At 40.6% G+C, this 13,932-nt stretch overlaps 1 protein-coding gene across 3 annotated transcripts in view; it reads right to left on the bottom strand.

Moving 5' to 3' along the window:
• The window catches only part of LOC116056903 (multidrug resistance-associated protein 9-like), a 32,070-nt gene extending 18,138 nt beyond the window's left edge, over nucleotides 1-13,932 (bottom strand). For 2 of the 3 annotated variants that reach the window (XR_004896791.1, XM_035999110.1), the window contains exons 1-8: nucleotides 13,879-13,932; nucleotides 4,199-4,255; nucleotides 3,774-3,925; nucleotides 3,490-3,636; nucleotides 3,093-3,240; nucleotides 2,421-2,657; nucleotides 1,835-2,008; nucleotides 1,154-1,301 (exon numbers count right to left, since the gene is read on the bottom strand). Coding sequence is in view for 2 of the 3 variants with exons in the window: in XM_035999110.1 (XP_035855003.1) it covers nucleotides 1,154-1,301; nucleotides 1,835-2,008; nucleotides 2,421-2,657; nucleotides 3,093-3,240; nucleotides 3,490-3,636; nucleotides 3,774-3,925; nucleotides 4,199-4,255; nucleotides 13,879-13,917 (1,102 nt within the window). In the remaining variant the exon portion in view is untranslated. Of the gene's footprint in view, nucleotides 1-1,153; nucleotides 1,302-1,834; nucleotides 2,009-2,420; nucleotides 2,658-3,092; nucleotides 3,241-3,489; nucleotides 3,637-3,773; nucleotides 3,926-4,198; nucleotides 4,256-8,875; nucleotides 9,235-13,878 lie in introns of those variants that run through there. The other variant, XM_031309319.2, reaches the window with a different exon arrangement.

Below are 13,932 nucleotides of genomic sequence, written 5' to 3'. Positions count from 1 at the left end.
AGAGGCAACATCACATACATATATTTGGTAAATATGTTTTGTTGCAAATTAGCTGATCTTCCAGTGCAATCACATTTCAGCCCACAGTTGTCCACTGAGCACCTTCATTGTAGCAGCTGGGGATATGTTATTTGCTCAAAAGTATTAGATTGTATTTAGAATAGGAATTTAGAATAGAATTTAAATTATATATAATTTCACTTAAAAACATTTAAATGTGTAAACACAGCTGTGTGGAGTCCATTCCAAAAGATCAGATTTAAAAAACTGCATGCACAGACACATACATGCAATTTGTATATCAACTGTACAATGTGCACACATGGACAAGCCCCATATCCCGCCCGCTACAAGCCCACAACTGACCATACATGATCAAAACTAAATGCCTTATGATTATGAAAATCAATATAGGTGCTTGTGATGAAAATGTATGTCTATATGGGCATATATTGTGTATGCATGCACTGATGCATGGGTTGCCCTATGTTTGTTGTGTGAGGAATATTTTCATATCTGGTCATCACTGGTAACCTGTACTAATGTTTAAAACCAATACAAAAGTTTCCAACTACAAAAAAAGAAAATGTATACATTTGTAGCTTTGTCTCACAAACAAACAAAGGTTTAAGAGGCTGATGGCTGCAGCAACTTCTAATGTAGTGAGTTCCTGAAATTCAAACAAAGTGGTAAGATGCCACTAAGATGAAGCTACATTTCAAGAAGCACATTGCTGCACACCCACGGAGCACGCGTTTTGAATCTATATAGCAGACCATTCTATATGGGTGAGGTAGCTACTGTAGGAAGGTGGTGGCAAGTATGTGCAGCCTCATCTCCAGCCTGGTGCCTACAGCCTAACTAATTAAAACATACTGTTTCAATTAAACTACTTTGCCATCTGTGTTGGCATTTTCCACCATCTCCAGAATCCTGTAAAGGTGCACACACTTTCCCTTCAACTTTGCTTTTAGAAATCCCAACTTATGGACAATGAATCATAGAAAGCAGCATACACATCTTTCAAGATTGGTTTTGTGTTTTCACAAATGGGACAGTATAATTGATGCCCCCTGATATGTGGTATACAAGAGAGATTAAAAACGTGTTTGACTGGAAGACAAAGTTAACATGCAGCTGCTTAACTTCATACCTGCGATCTTCTTCTCAAAGGAATCTTCCCAGGCGTACATCTTGATAAGTTTGATGCTGCTGAGAATCTCATTCACTGTACGAACACGGCTGTCTGTTATCAATATGCTTTTCGATCTGAATATGTTAATGAGCTTGGCCAAGCCAAACTGAAAGCAGAAATAAATGTATTAATATTAGTGACAATGGAAAACAAGCCACAAAATATGGTTATTTTAGGGTTGTCCTTGGGGCTAAAGTAGTTGAGGAAAATACCTCACATGTAACATGGAAAGCTTGAAATATTTGCCAACTAGCAGCAAAATAAGGCGAGACATAGAGGACTGAGAACCTCACATGATTTATTGTCCTTGTTGCCTTTATGTCTGAAATTAGACATAGTCATTGCCTTTAAATACCACATACCTTTAATTCGGTATTGGTCAGGATGACAGTGAACAAAGATTAGTTGGAAATTATTATAACCTGGTAAAGAAAAACTTTATAATCAAATTATGTAATGATGTTTTTTACCAGTCCACACGCTACAAATAAGTCATGGTCTATATTGGACCATTATGAATAATTCAGTGTATTTCTTGCTCATCATATTTGCCTTTTAGCTCTGATTGTGATTTAGTTTACACTGCTTATGAAAATATGTCTCTTTGTGAACTATATGTGCAGTTTGTAATGTACAGACCTGTACAGGGAGGAAGATGAGGTAGATGCTGACTCCAGTCAGTGCGGTGTAGCCCAGAATGTAGCAGGCATAGATGGTACACACAATAAAGAGCACTGGGGTGGCAATTAGAAAGCTCCCAAACAATACTGCCTCAAATAATTTGTGGCCATCGCTGGTCAAAACACTAATAATCTGGACAGGAGAGAGAGAGAGAGAGAGAGAGAGAGAGAGAGAGAGAGAGAGAGAGAGAGAGAGAGAGAGAGAGACACTGTAAACCACATTTGCCAAGATTGCATTACCAAGGAAAGTTTCTTATACCAACTGTCAGAGTAGGTGAGTTAAAGATATTTATAGCAAAGAAGTTTGGCTTTACCAAGCAGCAGGAAACTGCTACCATACATTGTTTGGAAATACCTCCATTTACTTGTTAAACTCCATGGAAATTCTACACTACTTTCTACTGTCCACAAGATATATTACATAGAAGATTATATCACAAATGATGGACAAAGCGATTCCGATGTATACAATTGCTTTCCTAGAGAAATGTAGGCATCCTGCATTAAATAATCATTGACCCTTATGTTTGTAACCCAGTATTTACCTCTCCCATTGAAATGCCGCTGTGCATCCGCAGAGAGATGACCTTCTGAAAGGCTAATGCAGAGTAGGCACCCTTCAGTCTGACTGCAGTGCGCAGGTTCAACGCCCACATCAAGGACATGAAGAAGGCTTTGAAGAAATCTGATGTGAACAAAGCGAAGCACAGACCAACACCATGGAATACTGTGGACTTCTCCGGGCCGTCAACGTATTTTAGGATCTCATGGACCAGAACCGCCTGAGAGGACAGAGAGGTTTTTAACGCTTTAAGCATTCAACAACCATTCATTTGATCAGTCACAAAAAAACCTTTGTGATGTCAGCCATAAAGACTAAAGTTGAATTTTTTGGCTTGCTCTGTAACTGTAAATTCCCAGCACTCTCAACCCACCATCACCTCCCCTCAGCACTCAGATACTTTTTTTATATTTAACAACATTTAGCTGATTATACTTGTGTACTGTGTAAAAAGTTTTTTTTTTAAATGCAGGACTTTTCCACGTAGTGGAGTACTACTAAAGTGTTTTACTGGTACTTAAGAAAAAGATCTAAACACTTCTTCCGACACATTTACAATGAATGTGATATTAGGACAAACTTGAGAAAAGGCCACTGGATCCGGCCAACAGAGGAAGCACTGGTATTATTAATATTCAAATTCAAAGAAAATTACCGGGCCCAGAAACGCTGCCATCATGGCAAGGACAGCAACAATGACAGACAGAATCAGCCTTGTTCTTTGAAAGCGAAGGACCACTCGAAACACAGAGGCCTTGTCCAGGCCCACCTTTGCCACTTCTTCCTCCCAGAGCCTGTGGAGCCTGTATACAACGCACACAATCAGCCTTGTTAATGTATTACTAAAGTAAATCAGTAACTCCTGAAACACACTACACAGGTCCCCTGTTCTTGATCATTTCATAGCATTGTCATGCTTCCTTTCCTAGACGTGAATTTCAGCAACCAGGCTTGCCAGGTCTTATGTTTATACATAATCGGTACTTTAATTGCATGAAATGGCAGAAGAGAAACGTGGGGGCCGCCATGAATCAGCAAGAAGAGTGTCAGACCTTTCTCCGCTGGCTTCAGCTACATCCAAAGTAGACAGGTTGAGAGAGCTCATGTCCAGCTTATTCCTGAACAAAGCCCACATCATGGGGGTCATCCAGGCAAAGGTCGTAAAGGACAGGAAACCTGCATTGTCCAAAGGGTGGGACCTAGACATGGAAACATCACCCAAAATGCAATGGGTAAAAATATGTAGAATCAGCCAAGTAGAGTATTTGTAGACATGTTACCTTAAAATGATTTATCATAATATTTATAATTGCATCAAAACCGACATGATACTGACTGGGATGAAGACCAGCGGAAGGGTTTGAGGGTCTGAAGGCTCTGGTGGTATTTTCCGAACAGGGTAGGGGAGGCTATTCCACCGTTGTCCATATCGGTATGTTCTGGACTGGAGGCCACAGATCCAGTTCTCCGTCGGAAACTATCTTCGTTCTTAAGAGTCATAAACACAAAGAGACCGAGTGAAGGAATCAGACAGAAAGGCAGAGTTGAAACGAATAGAAAAACGGAATGGTAGCTAGAGAGCGAGGGTGCCTTTTGTCAATATTCCAGCTAAAGAGTCTCAAAAAGTGGATCAAACAAATCGGCAACAAAAACACAGGATGTAAGAGAAACAATAGGAGAGGAGAAAGGCCTCGGGCAGTGAAAGCAACATGTGAAGAGGTGGATTGTTCTGGTGGAAGCTGCTGTTTGTTCTATACTTACAAAAGAGACTCCTCGAGTATCCATCTTCTCCAAAGAATAGCCTTTCATCATTTTGTCCTGTACCGAGGGCAGCAAGCATGCACAGTCACTATTTTACTCGCCAACAAGGGCTAGGTCAAGTACAAACATTGCTTGAAGAATAATTTATCAGATACTTTTTTAACTTTTTTAACAGCATTTAGGAGGCTGGAATCATTCTGCTATGTAACAAGTGTAACAACATCATGATTATTACATGTATGTGTTTGAAACTTCATAATACATCACAACAGAGTCATCAGTAACCATAAGAGCTGGGGTAGGCATTCAGGATGTTTTAGGATGTGTTTATGTATTATAACTGTATGTTGTGACAAGTCTCAAGGCATTACAAGTGCAGTCCAGATACTTGACTTGGTCAAATATCACAAATGTAACTAACAACATGGTGCAATCAAAAACACAGAGGCAGAATACTGATCAAACTTTGAGAGAGCAGTGGTGTATGTCACAGAGGAAATAAAAACAGCATTATTTAAATATAATCTAACAAAGTGTTTATACTGGGTCTGCAGGGTGCCTGCTGCTGTCTGGCAGACGGTACCACATCACCAGGCTCAGGGACAGCTTCACCCCGCAGGCCCGAGACTGTTGAACTCTTGAGCTCATCACTTGACACGTTACCTTCATATACTTTTACTTAGTGTTTTAACACCTTTTTACATCTCTGTATATCCAAACTTACAGGAGGGTTAATGAGCATTGTTGTAGGGAGCCTGAGAAGATTATCATTGACAACTGCTTCTCTTTAACAACTGTTATTATTATTATTATTATTATTAACATATGACAAAACATAACGTCCAGTCTTTCGTGCTTCATAAATAACATTTGAAAATCCAATGTGTCAATGAATTACAAGCATCCCCTTCCTATCGCCTCTCACCTCCATTCATACTGTGTCAAAGTTCCTACAGTCAAATGAAATGCACATTCATAAAGATGAGTCCATATAACCCTTACTGCACAGTAAAATACAAAAAGCGCTGAAAAAGCAATTCTTTACAACCTTACATGCAAAATGTACTGCATGGAGTATTTCTGATCAGGTGTAACACCTGTATGTGTTATAATGTATTATGAGGACTCTCTCTCTCTCTCTCTCTCTCTCTCTCTCGTTACACACACAACCTACACACTAGTTGCACAAGTTTTCCTTAAAGGTGTTTGCTACTTTTATAACAAAAAACATCTTTTTTTATTCCCCAATGCTTGACAGCAGTAAAACAAGAAGAAGAGGTGAGAGCCGTGTGCAGGCAATCCAGGCCCAGATTCTGAATGTCATATAGCACCTGTAGCGTACACTACTGTTCTAATGTCTGGGATCAGCTGCTCATAACTGCTGTCATATTGATGATGTTGTTCTTTCCTTCAATAATGGCTATTTTAACATAGATACAAACAGTTTAATTCAGACACCTGTACATGTAGTGTAACAGATTACAATTTCCAAAACAGTGATTATATTATTAATCCAAGTAACGCTGCATTACCAAAATGTGATTTGTTTTTGGTAGCCTTTCTGATAACATGACGTGTAAGCCAGGGCAGGTCACGTCGGCTACTAGCCAAAAAGATAAACAAAGGTTGGAGGTTGACGGAGAGAGGAATAGGCTACTTTAAACAGCTGGAAGTATTGTCATTATATAAAGGCTTTGATATAGGTGGGAACATCAATGACATCCAACATGATGAGCAGAGCAGAGTCCCTCTCCTCTCTCGCCGTGTGCACGCAGGCACAGCAAGTTACTATGGTGATGGGAATCTGCGTCGCCAGGTCCTTCTCATAATGTAACCCTATGTGAAACTCAACAAAATAAAATGTGTGAATGTGGTGTGTGATAGTCTTCGTAACATAACGAAGGCTAAATGGAGAATGTTTTGCAGTTAATTGTTGACTCCTCCTGTAAGGTTAATTATTGTTTGAATAAGGTGAAATGAGTTCTAAAGGAGCTGGCTAAATAGGTTGTGAGTTTCTTTTTGGGGGGGGGTTTCCAACCGAGCCGCCCCACTGTAACTATTTTAAAAAACTTCTTAAAAATACATTCAAGTTGTTTTCCCCGGTGGCTTAGGCCTGGTGGAGGACAACTTAGGCCCGGTGGGCCAACAGGCTCGAAATACACTGGGGGAAACCCTGAAGTAATAAGGTAATAATTACTTTACTAGTACTAGGAGTTTACTAAGGAGTAATAAGTAAAAAGTAACGTATTACACTTCCTGAGTAACTTGCCCAGCATTGGTCCACACAGTGTTGCATGACAGGACAGAATACTGTTAGAAGTTTGATTTTGAATTTGTTTTCGAGACCAGAAAAGGGTAAGTGGCCATCGGTCATTATTGAACTACAACGGCGCAATTGGGCTCTAAATATTTTGGAAAAGCTCTTTTACTTTGAGCACTCTGCAGTCCACTCAGCAGTTAAATTGAATAGGTTTGAACTGTGATTTGTCAGTATGTTCAGCTGATATTCCAATAGTGCCAACCCCAAACTAACCTTCTATTTCTATTGTGGCGTTTGAAGGATAGCTTTGCTAAAGCAATGCACCTTCCAGCTTGTTATAGGCATTAAAACAAACACTTTTACCAATGACTACTGATTTCTTCTATTCTTATTTAACTGTTGCTCAGAAGTATCTTTGTCTCTTTACCCTTTTAATTGTCAGTCTGGTTGAACCATTGCACATCATTTTGTGTTAAAAGCCTGAAAGTTAAAAGCTGACCCCCCCACTGTAGGGCCTTGCCCCCCAGCTGCCACCCTAACTTTGCTGTTCCAAAAACTGTACTTGTAAAAACAAACCACCACTATGTCCACAAGCTTCTCAAAACATTTAAACAAACAATACATGTATTATAATTCATAAAAAATAACTGTGGATGTAATCTTAGCCCTCTGCCCCTAAGAATACTTAGCTACGTCCCTGCGTCAAACGTACAGAGCGGCGTTCGCAGAGCGAGTCTGCTGTGGTGTGGGGGCCCTGCATCCCAACAAAGACTGGAGCGACTGAGCTAAAAACTAAAAATTAAAACCTGGCATGTTTGAATTCATAACGTTTACAGCGAGTCGCCGTTTCGGTGGCGTTACGTAGGCTACACATTACACAGTGCTTGCTCATTTTTATTTGATTAGTTAAGCAGCAGAATCCACTTCCTCTCACATATCACGGCAATAAGGCTGCACAAATGAAACCAGGTGACATCCTTTACTGTCAAACTGGGAAAACAACAAATACAATAGGATTAACAAGGCTAGTCTAAACATAACTGTTGTGTGCATGTAATAAATCTCTTGTGATTTTATGTTTGTTAGGCTACTTATTAGCTACAGGGCCCTACAGTGTAATGTAATACAAGGATAACCAGAGATGTTCACAGCTTGACTTTTGCAGGCCAGAGTAGCTGGAGATATTAGCTGGAGCCTAAAAGTGGGGATATTGCCAGCCAAGAAATTCTGAGTAGTACACAGGAGGAAGAGAAGGAGGGAAATGAAGGAGAAGGCAGTGAACTGGAGACACCAGGCGGATCAGAGCAGGAGAAGACCACAGAAGGAGATGCAGAAATAAGTGAAAGAGAAGAGGGAAAGGAAGACTTGACCATGAGGATGAAGAGGAGGCTGCAGATTCAGAGAGAGGGACAGAGGCAGAGAGTGATCAGGAGGAGGCAGATGAAGATGACAGGGAGGAAGAGGGTAGGCCTGCAGTTACCCCCTGGACTACATGCTATGTTTTTATTATTCTTCCATATAAATTGCATTACAGTAGCATAACATGTCATGTCACTCTGTAAAATGACATGTTTTGGGCTATTTCTATTCTGTTGTATAGGGTATGTAAATATAGTATATAAATAGATTATCTAATGTTTTAGTTTCTTTTGTTTGATCATAAAAGACACATTCTATTCTATTTATATTTATATATATATATATATATATATATATATATATATATATATATATATATATATATATATATATTACTTTATCTGTAGGTATGATCAAACAATACAATACAAAGTGTATTACATTAACCAATTAGGAGGACATTCTTTTATCATCTCATAACAAAGCCAGGGTGACTTCTATCATCTTTCACTATGTTACGGCTACCTGCTGGTACCCAGTGAACAGATTATAGATTCCTATATGAAAGCAGGTACAAACAAGAAGCAATTTAAAGATGCGGCAGGTCCAGTGTGTTTCCAGATTACTTCTCTGCTTGTTTTATTAAACAACTCAGAATCATGTAACCATAACTCATTTCTGCTTTAAGCACTTCAGTTAAATCATGTAAACACCTAATTTCTATTCTACGCATTTCAGTTATATCATGTAAATATGACGTATATGCTTTAAGCACTTCAGTTAAAAGCTGTAAAAATTACATATGCTTTAAGCACTACTTCAGTTAAATTCCGTAAACATTACATATATGCGTTAGAGCTGTTACATACGTGCTAAACTAACCGGACTCGTTAAAACCACAAAGATCACTGCTACTATTGGTTAGCCTAGCCGGTAACAAAACAAATCCCTCTATCTCATTTTCCCTACGTGTTGCATTCAATGTGAGACTTAACCAGACTAGGTCAGTGAAACTCTTTCCTACTTCTGGAGGGGTTTACGTGGTGTCACTGACTCACCTCAGGCTCTGCATAGTTTAGCGTTCGGGAGACGACGACTGCCTCTGCCACTCCGGAGCCTAATTGGCTCTGTTCCTCCGCTCCTCCTTTGCTGTCTCAGTTCAGAGTTTTAAAAGATGTACAAAAGTTTGTGGTGGGGGAAACAATCAGGTCTTTCAGTCCTTTGTCTTCAGTACTGTTCTTCAGCTGGTGACCTCTGCTACCCAGCGGGAGGTAGCCTTCTCCAAAATCGCAATCCTCCCACACACCTGTGACTGTCCGGGTTAAATCAGCACACAACCACTCCCCCCTCATGTCACTTCAGTCTGACCCTGCCCACTACCTGAAGACTAATATTAATATCATAACATCTCTCCCCCAATATAATAAAAAACATAGAAAACTAAATGACACCTACACCATTTTGTATGTTTTTTCTTTTTTTCTTTCTCTTTTCTTTTTTTTATTTCCACACCATTTTTACATAGTCGTACTTACACATACTTGTTTACACAATTTGATAAAACCTGCAACAACAGCAGAACTATCAAAAATCAAATTTTCCTCTCAGGAAAAGAAACACTACAAGAGTGTCCAAAAGTACACCGGAAACTCACATACAGGGCTCAACGCTAACTTTTAAAGTGGTTGCCGTCTTGGCAACCAGGCATCAGCTTTTGGTTGCCATGTTTTAAACTGCCTATATTTGGAGCAATTCATTTCTTATGTAACTATACCAAACATTTTAATAATGAAACAATGAGATAATGGCTTGCAATATAATTTTCCATCCCTCTCAAATAGGGGTGCAACGGATCACAAAACTCACGGTTCGGATCACGGTTTTGAGTCCCGGATCTGATCAATTTTCGGATCAGCACAAAAAAGGGGGGAATTTAAATGATTATTAAAAATGCAATAACTAACTTAACAATAATTACTTCTTTCACCAGTAAATTGCTGTTAAAAGACAAAAACAGATGAGAAAAGGGTATTTTACAATAACTTTGAAGGCACTACGAGGTTTACTAGTTTTAAGTAAACGCAACATTTAGTCCCGTCTGTTTTGTTTTTCCGACAACAGCAGTGACCAGTGACCTGGGGCCCGTGTCAGGAAGGAGGAGTCTAACCCTGAACTCTGAGTTGATTTACCCTGAGATGGAAACTCTGAGTTTTGGGTTCCTGAACAGCTGATTCGAGTTGGTTCAATCAACTCAGAGTAGGTTGACTCAGAGCTAAGCACATGCACCACCACAATAAAAAGGCAGCATGAATGGAGCCATGTAAAGAAAACTGCCGTTTGCAAAAAAACGTAATGCGACACAAATAATCTGCTGGGATGTAGAGCATGTCCACGATGGGTGACGTTAGTGATATGAGGATGGATAAGGTTATGTAGGATACATAACTGATAGACTGGGAAGAAAAACCATACCGCTCAAATAGGTAGTTATATGGAAATGAAAATACATCTATAGCCGGGGCCTCAATATCATCTCCCGACGTACGTATGTTTTACTCCCTGTGAAGTAATACAGCTTCTTCATCAACGGGATCGTCGACACAAGGACATGCCATGTTCGGAACAAAAACGTTTTATAATCTGCCTAACATGGTTAATAAACCAACCCTGTTTATTTATTAATGCAGATAACAAACTGGTCTAAAATGAGCCTGATACAGACTGAATGAATGAATGAGGAAATGAAAGAGAGCTGTGTCAGAGGGAGGAGACTGAGAGAAGAAAACCTGCTCCTGACCAGGTTAGGTTCACAGGCTCAGCTACCATAGTAACTGACTCTGAGGTGAAGTTACCATAGTAACTGACTCTGAGGTTAAGTTCCCATAGTAACTGACTCTGAGGTTAAGTTACCATAGTAACTGACTCTGAGGTTAAGTTACCATAGTAACTGACTCTGAGGTTAAGTTCCCTCTCTTTCTGAAGGGCTGGAGTTCCCCCTCTCTCTCAGGTTTGATTAACCTCTCTTTCTGTTTCCCTCATCTCAGGGTTAACTAACTCAGAGTTTTCACTAAACCTGCTTTCTGAAACGGACCCCAGTGCTAGTTTGTGTCTTTTAGCTCATAGCTTTAGCAGCAGACTGTTGTACGTCCCGCTGTTGGACCCTCTACAGTGAAATACAGACACTTTTACACCGTTTAGCTGTCAGCATTTTAACTGTGTTTAATCCAGTTACTACTGCAGCTAACGGTAGGCTAACGTTACCTGCTGCCAAGTGTAACGTGTTATTAGTTTTTAGTAGCACTGACATGCAGCGATGTTTCTGTTGCCTTTGACGTCTGTTTCGGAGCATCAGAGAGCAGTGCAGACATTTAAGTGGCACCGTAATGAGGCACCGAAATCCACGTTGCTATTCCGTCTGGTGGATATATTGGCATCGGATTTTAACATGGGCCATTAACGTGAACAGAAAATTGATTTGCCTGTATCTTTTCACGGCAAATGCTTGTGTGTGGAAAGCGGTCGCACAACAGCTGAAATGTTGTGTTGCACATGAACGTAGTGTTTAAACTTTACAGAGACAACCAAATCAAATATAGACTTTTTTTTTAAAATAAGATTTTCCAGTTTTGGTTAGTTTTTATATATTAAAAAAAAACACAAAAATTGAAGAGGTGGTTGTCAGGGGGCAACCAGAGGCCACGAAACGGTTGGCAATTGACTCAATCTGGTTGCCAAGGGCAACCGGGCAACTGTTACTGTCGAGCCCTGACATAGGTGAATTTGCAGGGAGGTTCCCAAAATGGCATCCGTGACAGCGCCTCTCTCTTAAAGGAGATCAGTCAAGGGCTCAGCAACAACAGCAAAGTCAGGAACAATTCTCCAGTAGAAACCACACATACCCAACACTCCTACTGCTCCAATACGGAGTACATAAGCTAACTCCTCCCTCAGGATCCTTAGCTTAAAGAGTGGTAACCTATATGGAGGTTGCTGAACTGGGATAGAATGGCCTACATCCATATCTTGGTCAGCTAACGCCATGCACCCTGGGACATTGTGGAAAAAGGTGAAGAACTCCGCTTTCAAAACTTGAACCTCAACCAGCCACTCTGATGGCACCTGTATTGGCTTACCATCCAGCTTCAGCTGCTGCTTCTCCACTATTCTCTCCCAAGACCTGCCCAATAGCAACGCATGCGCACGACTTTCCTCTACATTGCCATGAAGCACTATAACCTGGTCATGCACACTCCACTCGTCAGTAGGATGTCCCCATTTCTTCATTTGCACAACATCTGTGAGGTAAACTCCCTCAGCTAGGTTTTCACTCCCTTCATCAGTACAAGCTGTCTCTCAGAAGATTTAAAGTGAGACCCTGTTTCTGTGCTAATCAGTGTGTCTTGATTCCACATGGGCAGCTCACTCACCCTAACACCATTCGTCAAAGGCCGTGTCTGCCAAATCCACTGGAGGTGGAACCTTTGATCTACACCATTTGGCAAAGACAGTGTTGGCTAAATCAAGTGGATGTGGGTCCTCTGGACTAAGCTCCTCCACAGCGGACTCTGGAGCGACCACATCATGGTTCGCTGTGGGGTCTAGAACAACTTTTCCTTGAGACTGGGTGACTAGACAAGCAGGAAAAACTCTGAGCCATCTTCAACTCAAGCTCTTTAATTTCATACTCCCTCTTTTCGTCTCTTTCCTGACACTCCCACTCTTTAGTTGCATATTCATCAGTGCAGACACTTAGAAGAATCCACATGATCTCTGCTTTCCTAGCCTCCTCTGAAACCTCTAACTCCAAAAATCCTCAAACAATTTCCATATTTCCTGTCTATTCAACATAACCAAACGTTCAAGGGTTACTCAAGTATCCCAGTAACTCCTCTGCCTCAAAGTCTGCCATGTTATACTGTTAGCACTTGCAAAAAACGAATAGATCACAATGTATAGACTGACAGACATAGACAATGGTTATGTGAACCAAATGTTACCCAACTGGCAACAACAATTATTTTGCTGAAAAACACAAACAACCATCCAAGCCTTGGATGCTCTACACAATTAGCCGTCCAGCCCAGGAAGCTAACATACACAACAGTAACCATCTAACCAGGACGTTACTCCAAAGTAGCACTTCCAAACTTTGGACACTAAACCAAATTAGCCGTCCAGCCCAGGACGCTACTGTACACAAGTTGCTGTGACCCATTTATTTTCCTGAAGGCTTGCTCACCGTAGCACAAGCAATACAGTCAAGTTCATTTCATTTCTGGTTTAGTTCCATTCATTTTCTTTTGCACACAAATCATATAGGTCTTTGGTGTTTTTTGCCCCCAGCGTCTCCTTCCAGGCAATGGTTATGTTTAGGGTTAAGGTTAGGGTTAGCTGCCTGGAAGGCAAAAAACACAATCGAGCAATCATATAATGACACACAAACCTGACACGGTGAAAAGCTGTCTGCTTTTCCCCTTAGCCACACACCTGTGTATCCCTGGCTGTTAATTACCTATATGCCTTCCCAAAGGCAATGCTCCACCCAGTGCTCAAACATAAAACTGAAGATTAATTAGTATAACCAACGTGGTATATAAACAAACAAAAAAAAACTTGTGTAATGGTTCCAACAAAGCCGGAAGGGCTTTCCCTCTCTTTCACATGCAGTGCTCCTTGCGTGTGTGTAAGTGACTGGGACAAGAGGGCACGCTGAGTTATATTGGCAAAATAAATTAACACAAAATTGGATGATATGGTGATTTAATTTGATTTAACTTTACTAATGATGGGCTTATCGTATTAATGCAGCCACAACAGCAAAAAAAAAAGAAAGACAAGTTTTTTTAGGCTCTTTCTCCTTCTTTCTTTCTTCTTACTCGCTTTCTGTCTAGGTGCTGACTCTCATCCTGACCGATTCACACTTGACTGTAAACCACCCCAGTGCATGCTGAAGGTCAGGGTCTGATGAACCCAACAGAACCAGATGGTCTGCAAAAAGCAGAGAAGCAACACTGAGGTCCCCAAACCATACACTCTCCTCCCCAGCCCACTATGTCTCTACCCGTTTTAACCTCTGCTCTCTTCTCCTCTGTTCACTCATTTCTCCCCTCTCTTG

This window comes from Sander lucioperca, chromosome 3, assembly GCF_008315115.2.
Source record: "Sander lucioperca isolate FBNREF2018 chromosome 3, SLUC_FBN_1.2, whole genome shotgun sequence".
NCBI lineage: Eukaryota > Metazoa > Chordata > Actinopteri > Perciformes > Percidae > Sander > Sander lucioperca.
The sequence above is the reverse complement of the archived record's forward strand: the minus strand, read 5'-3'. Positions and strand labels throughout refer to the sequence as shown.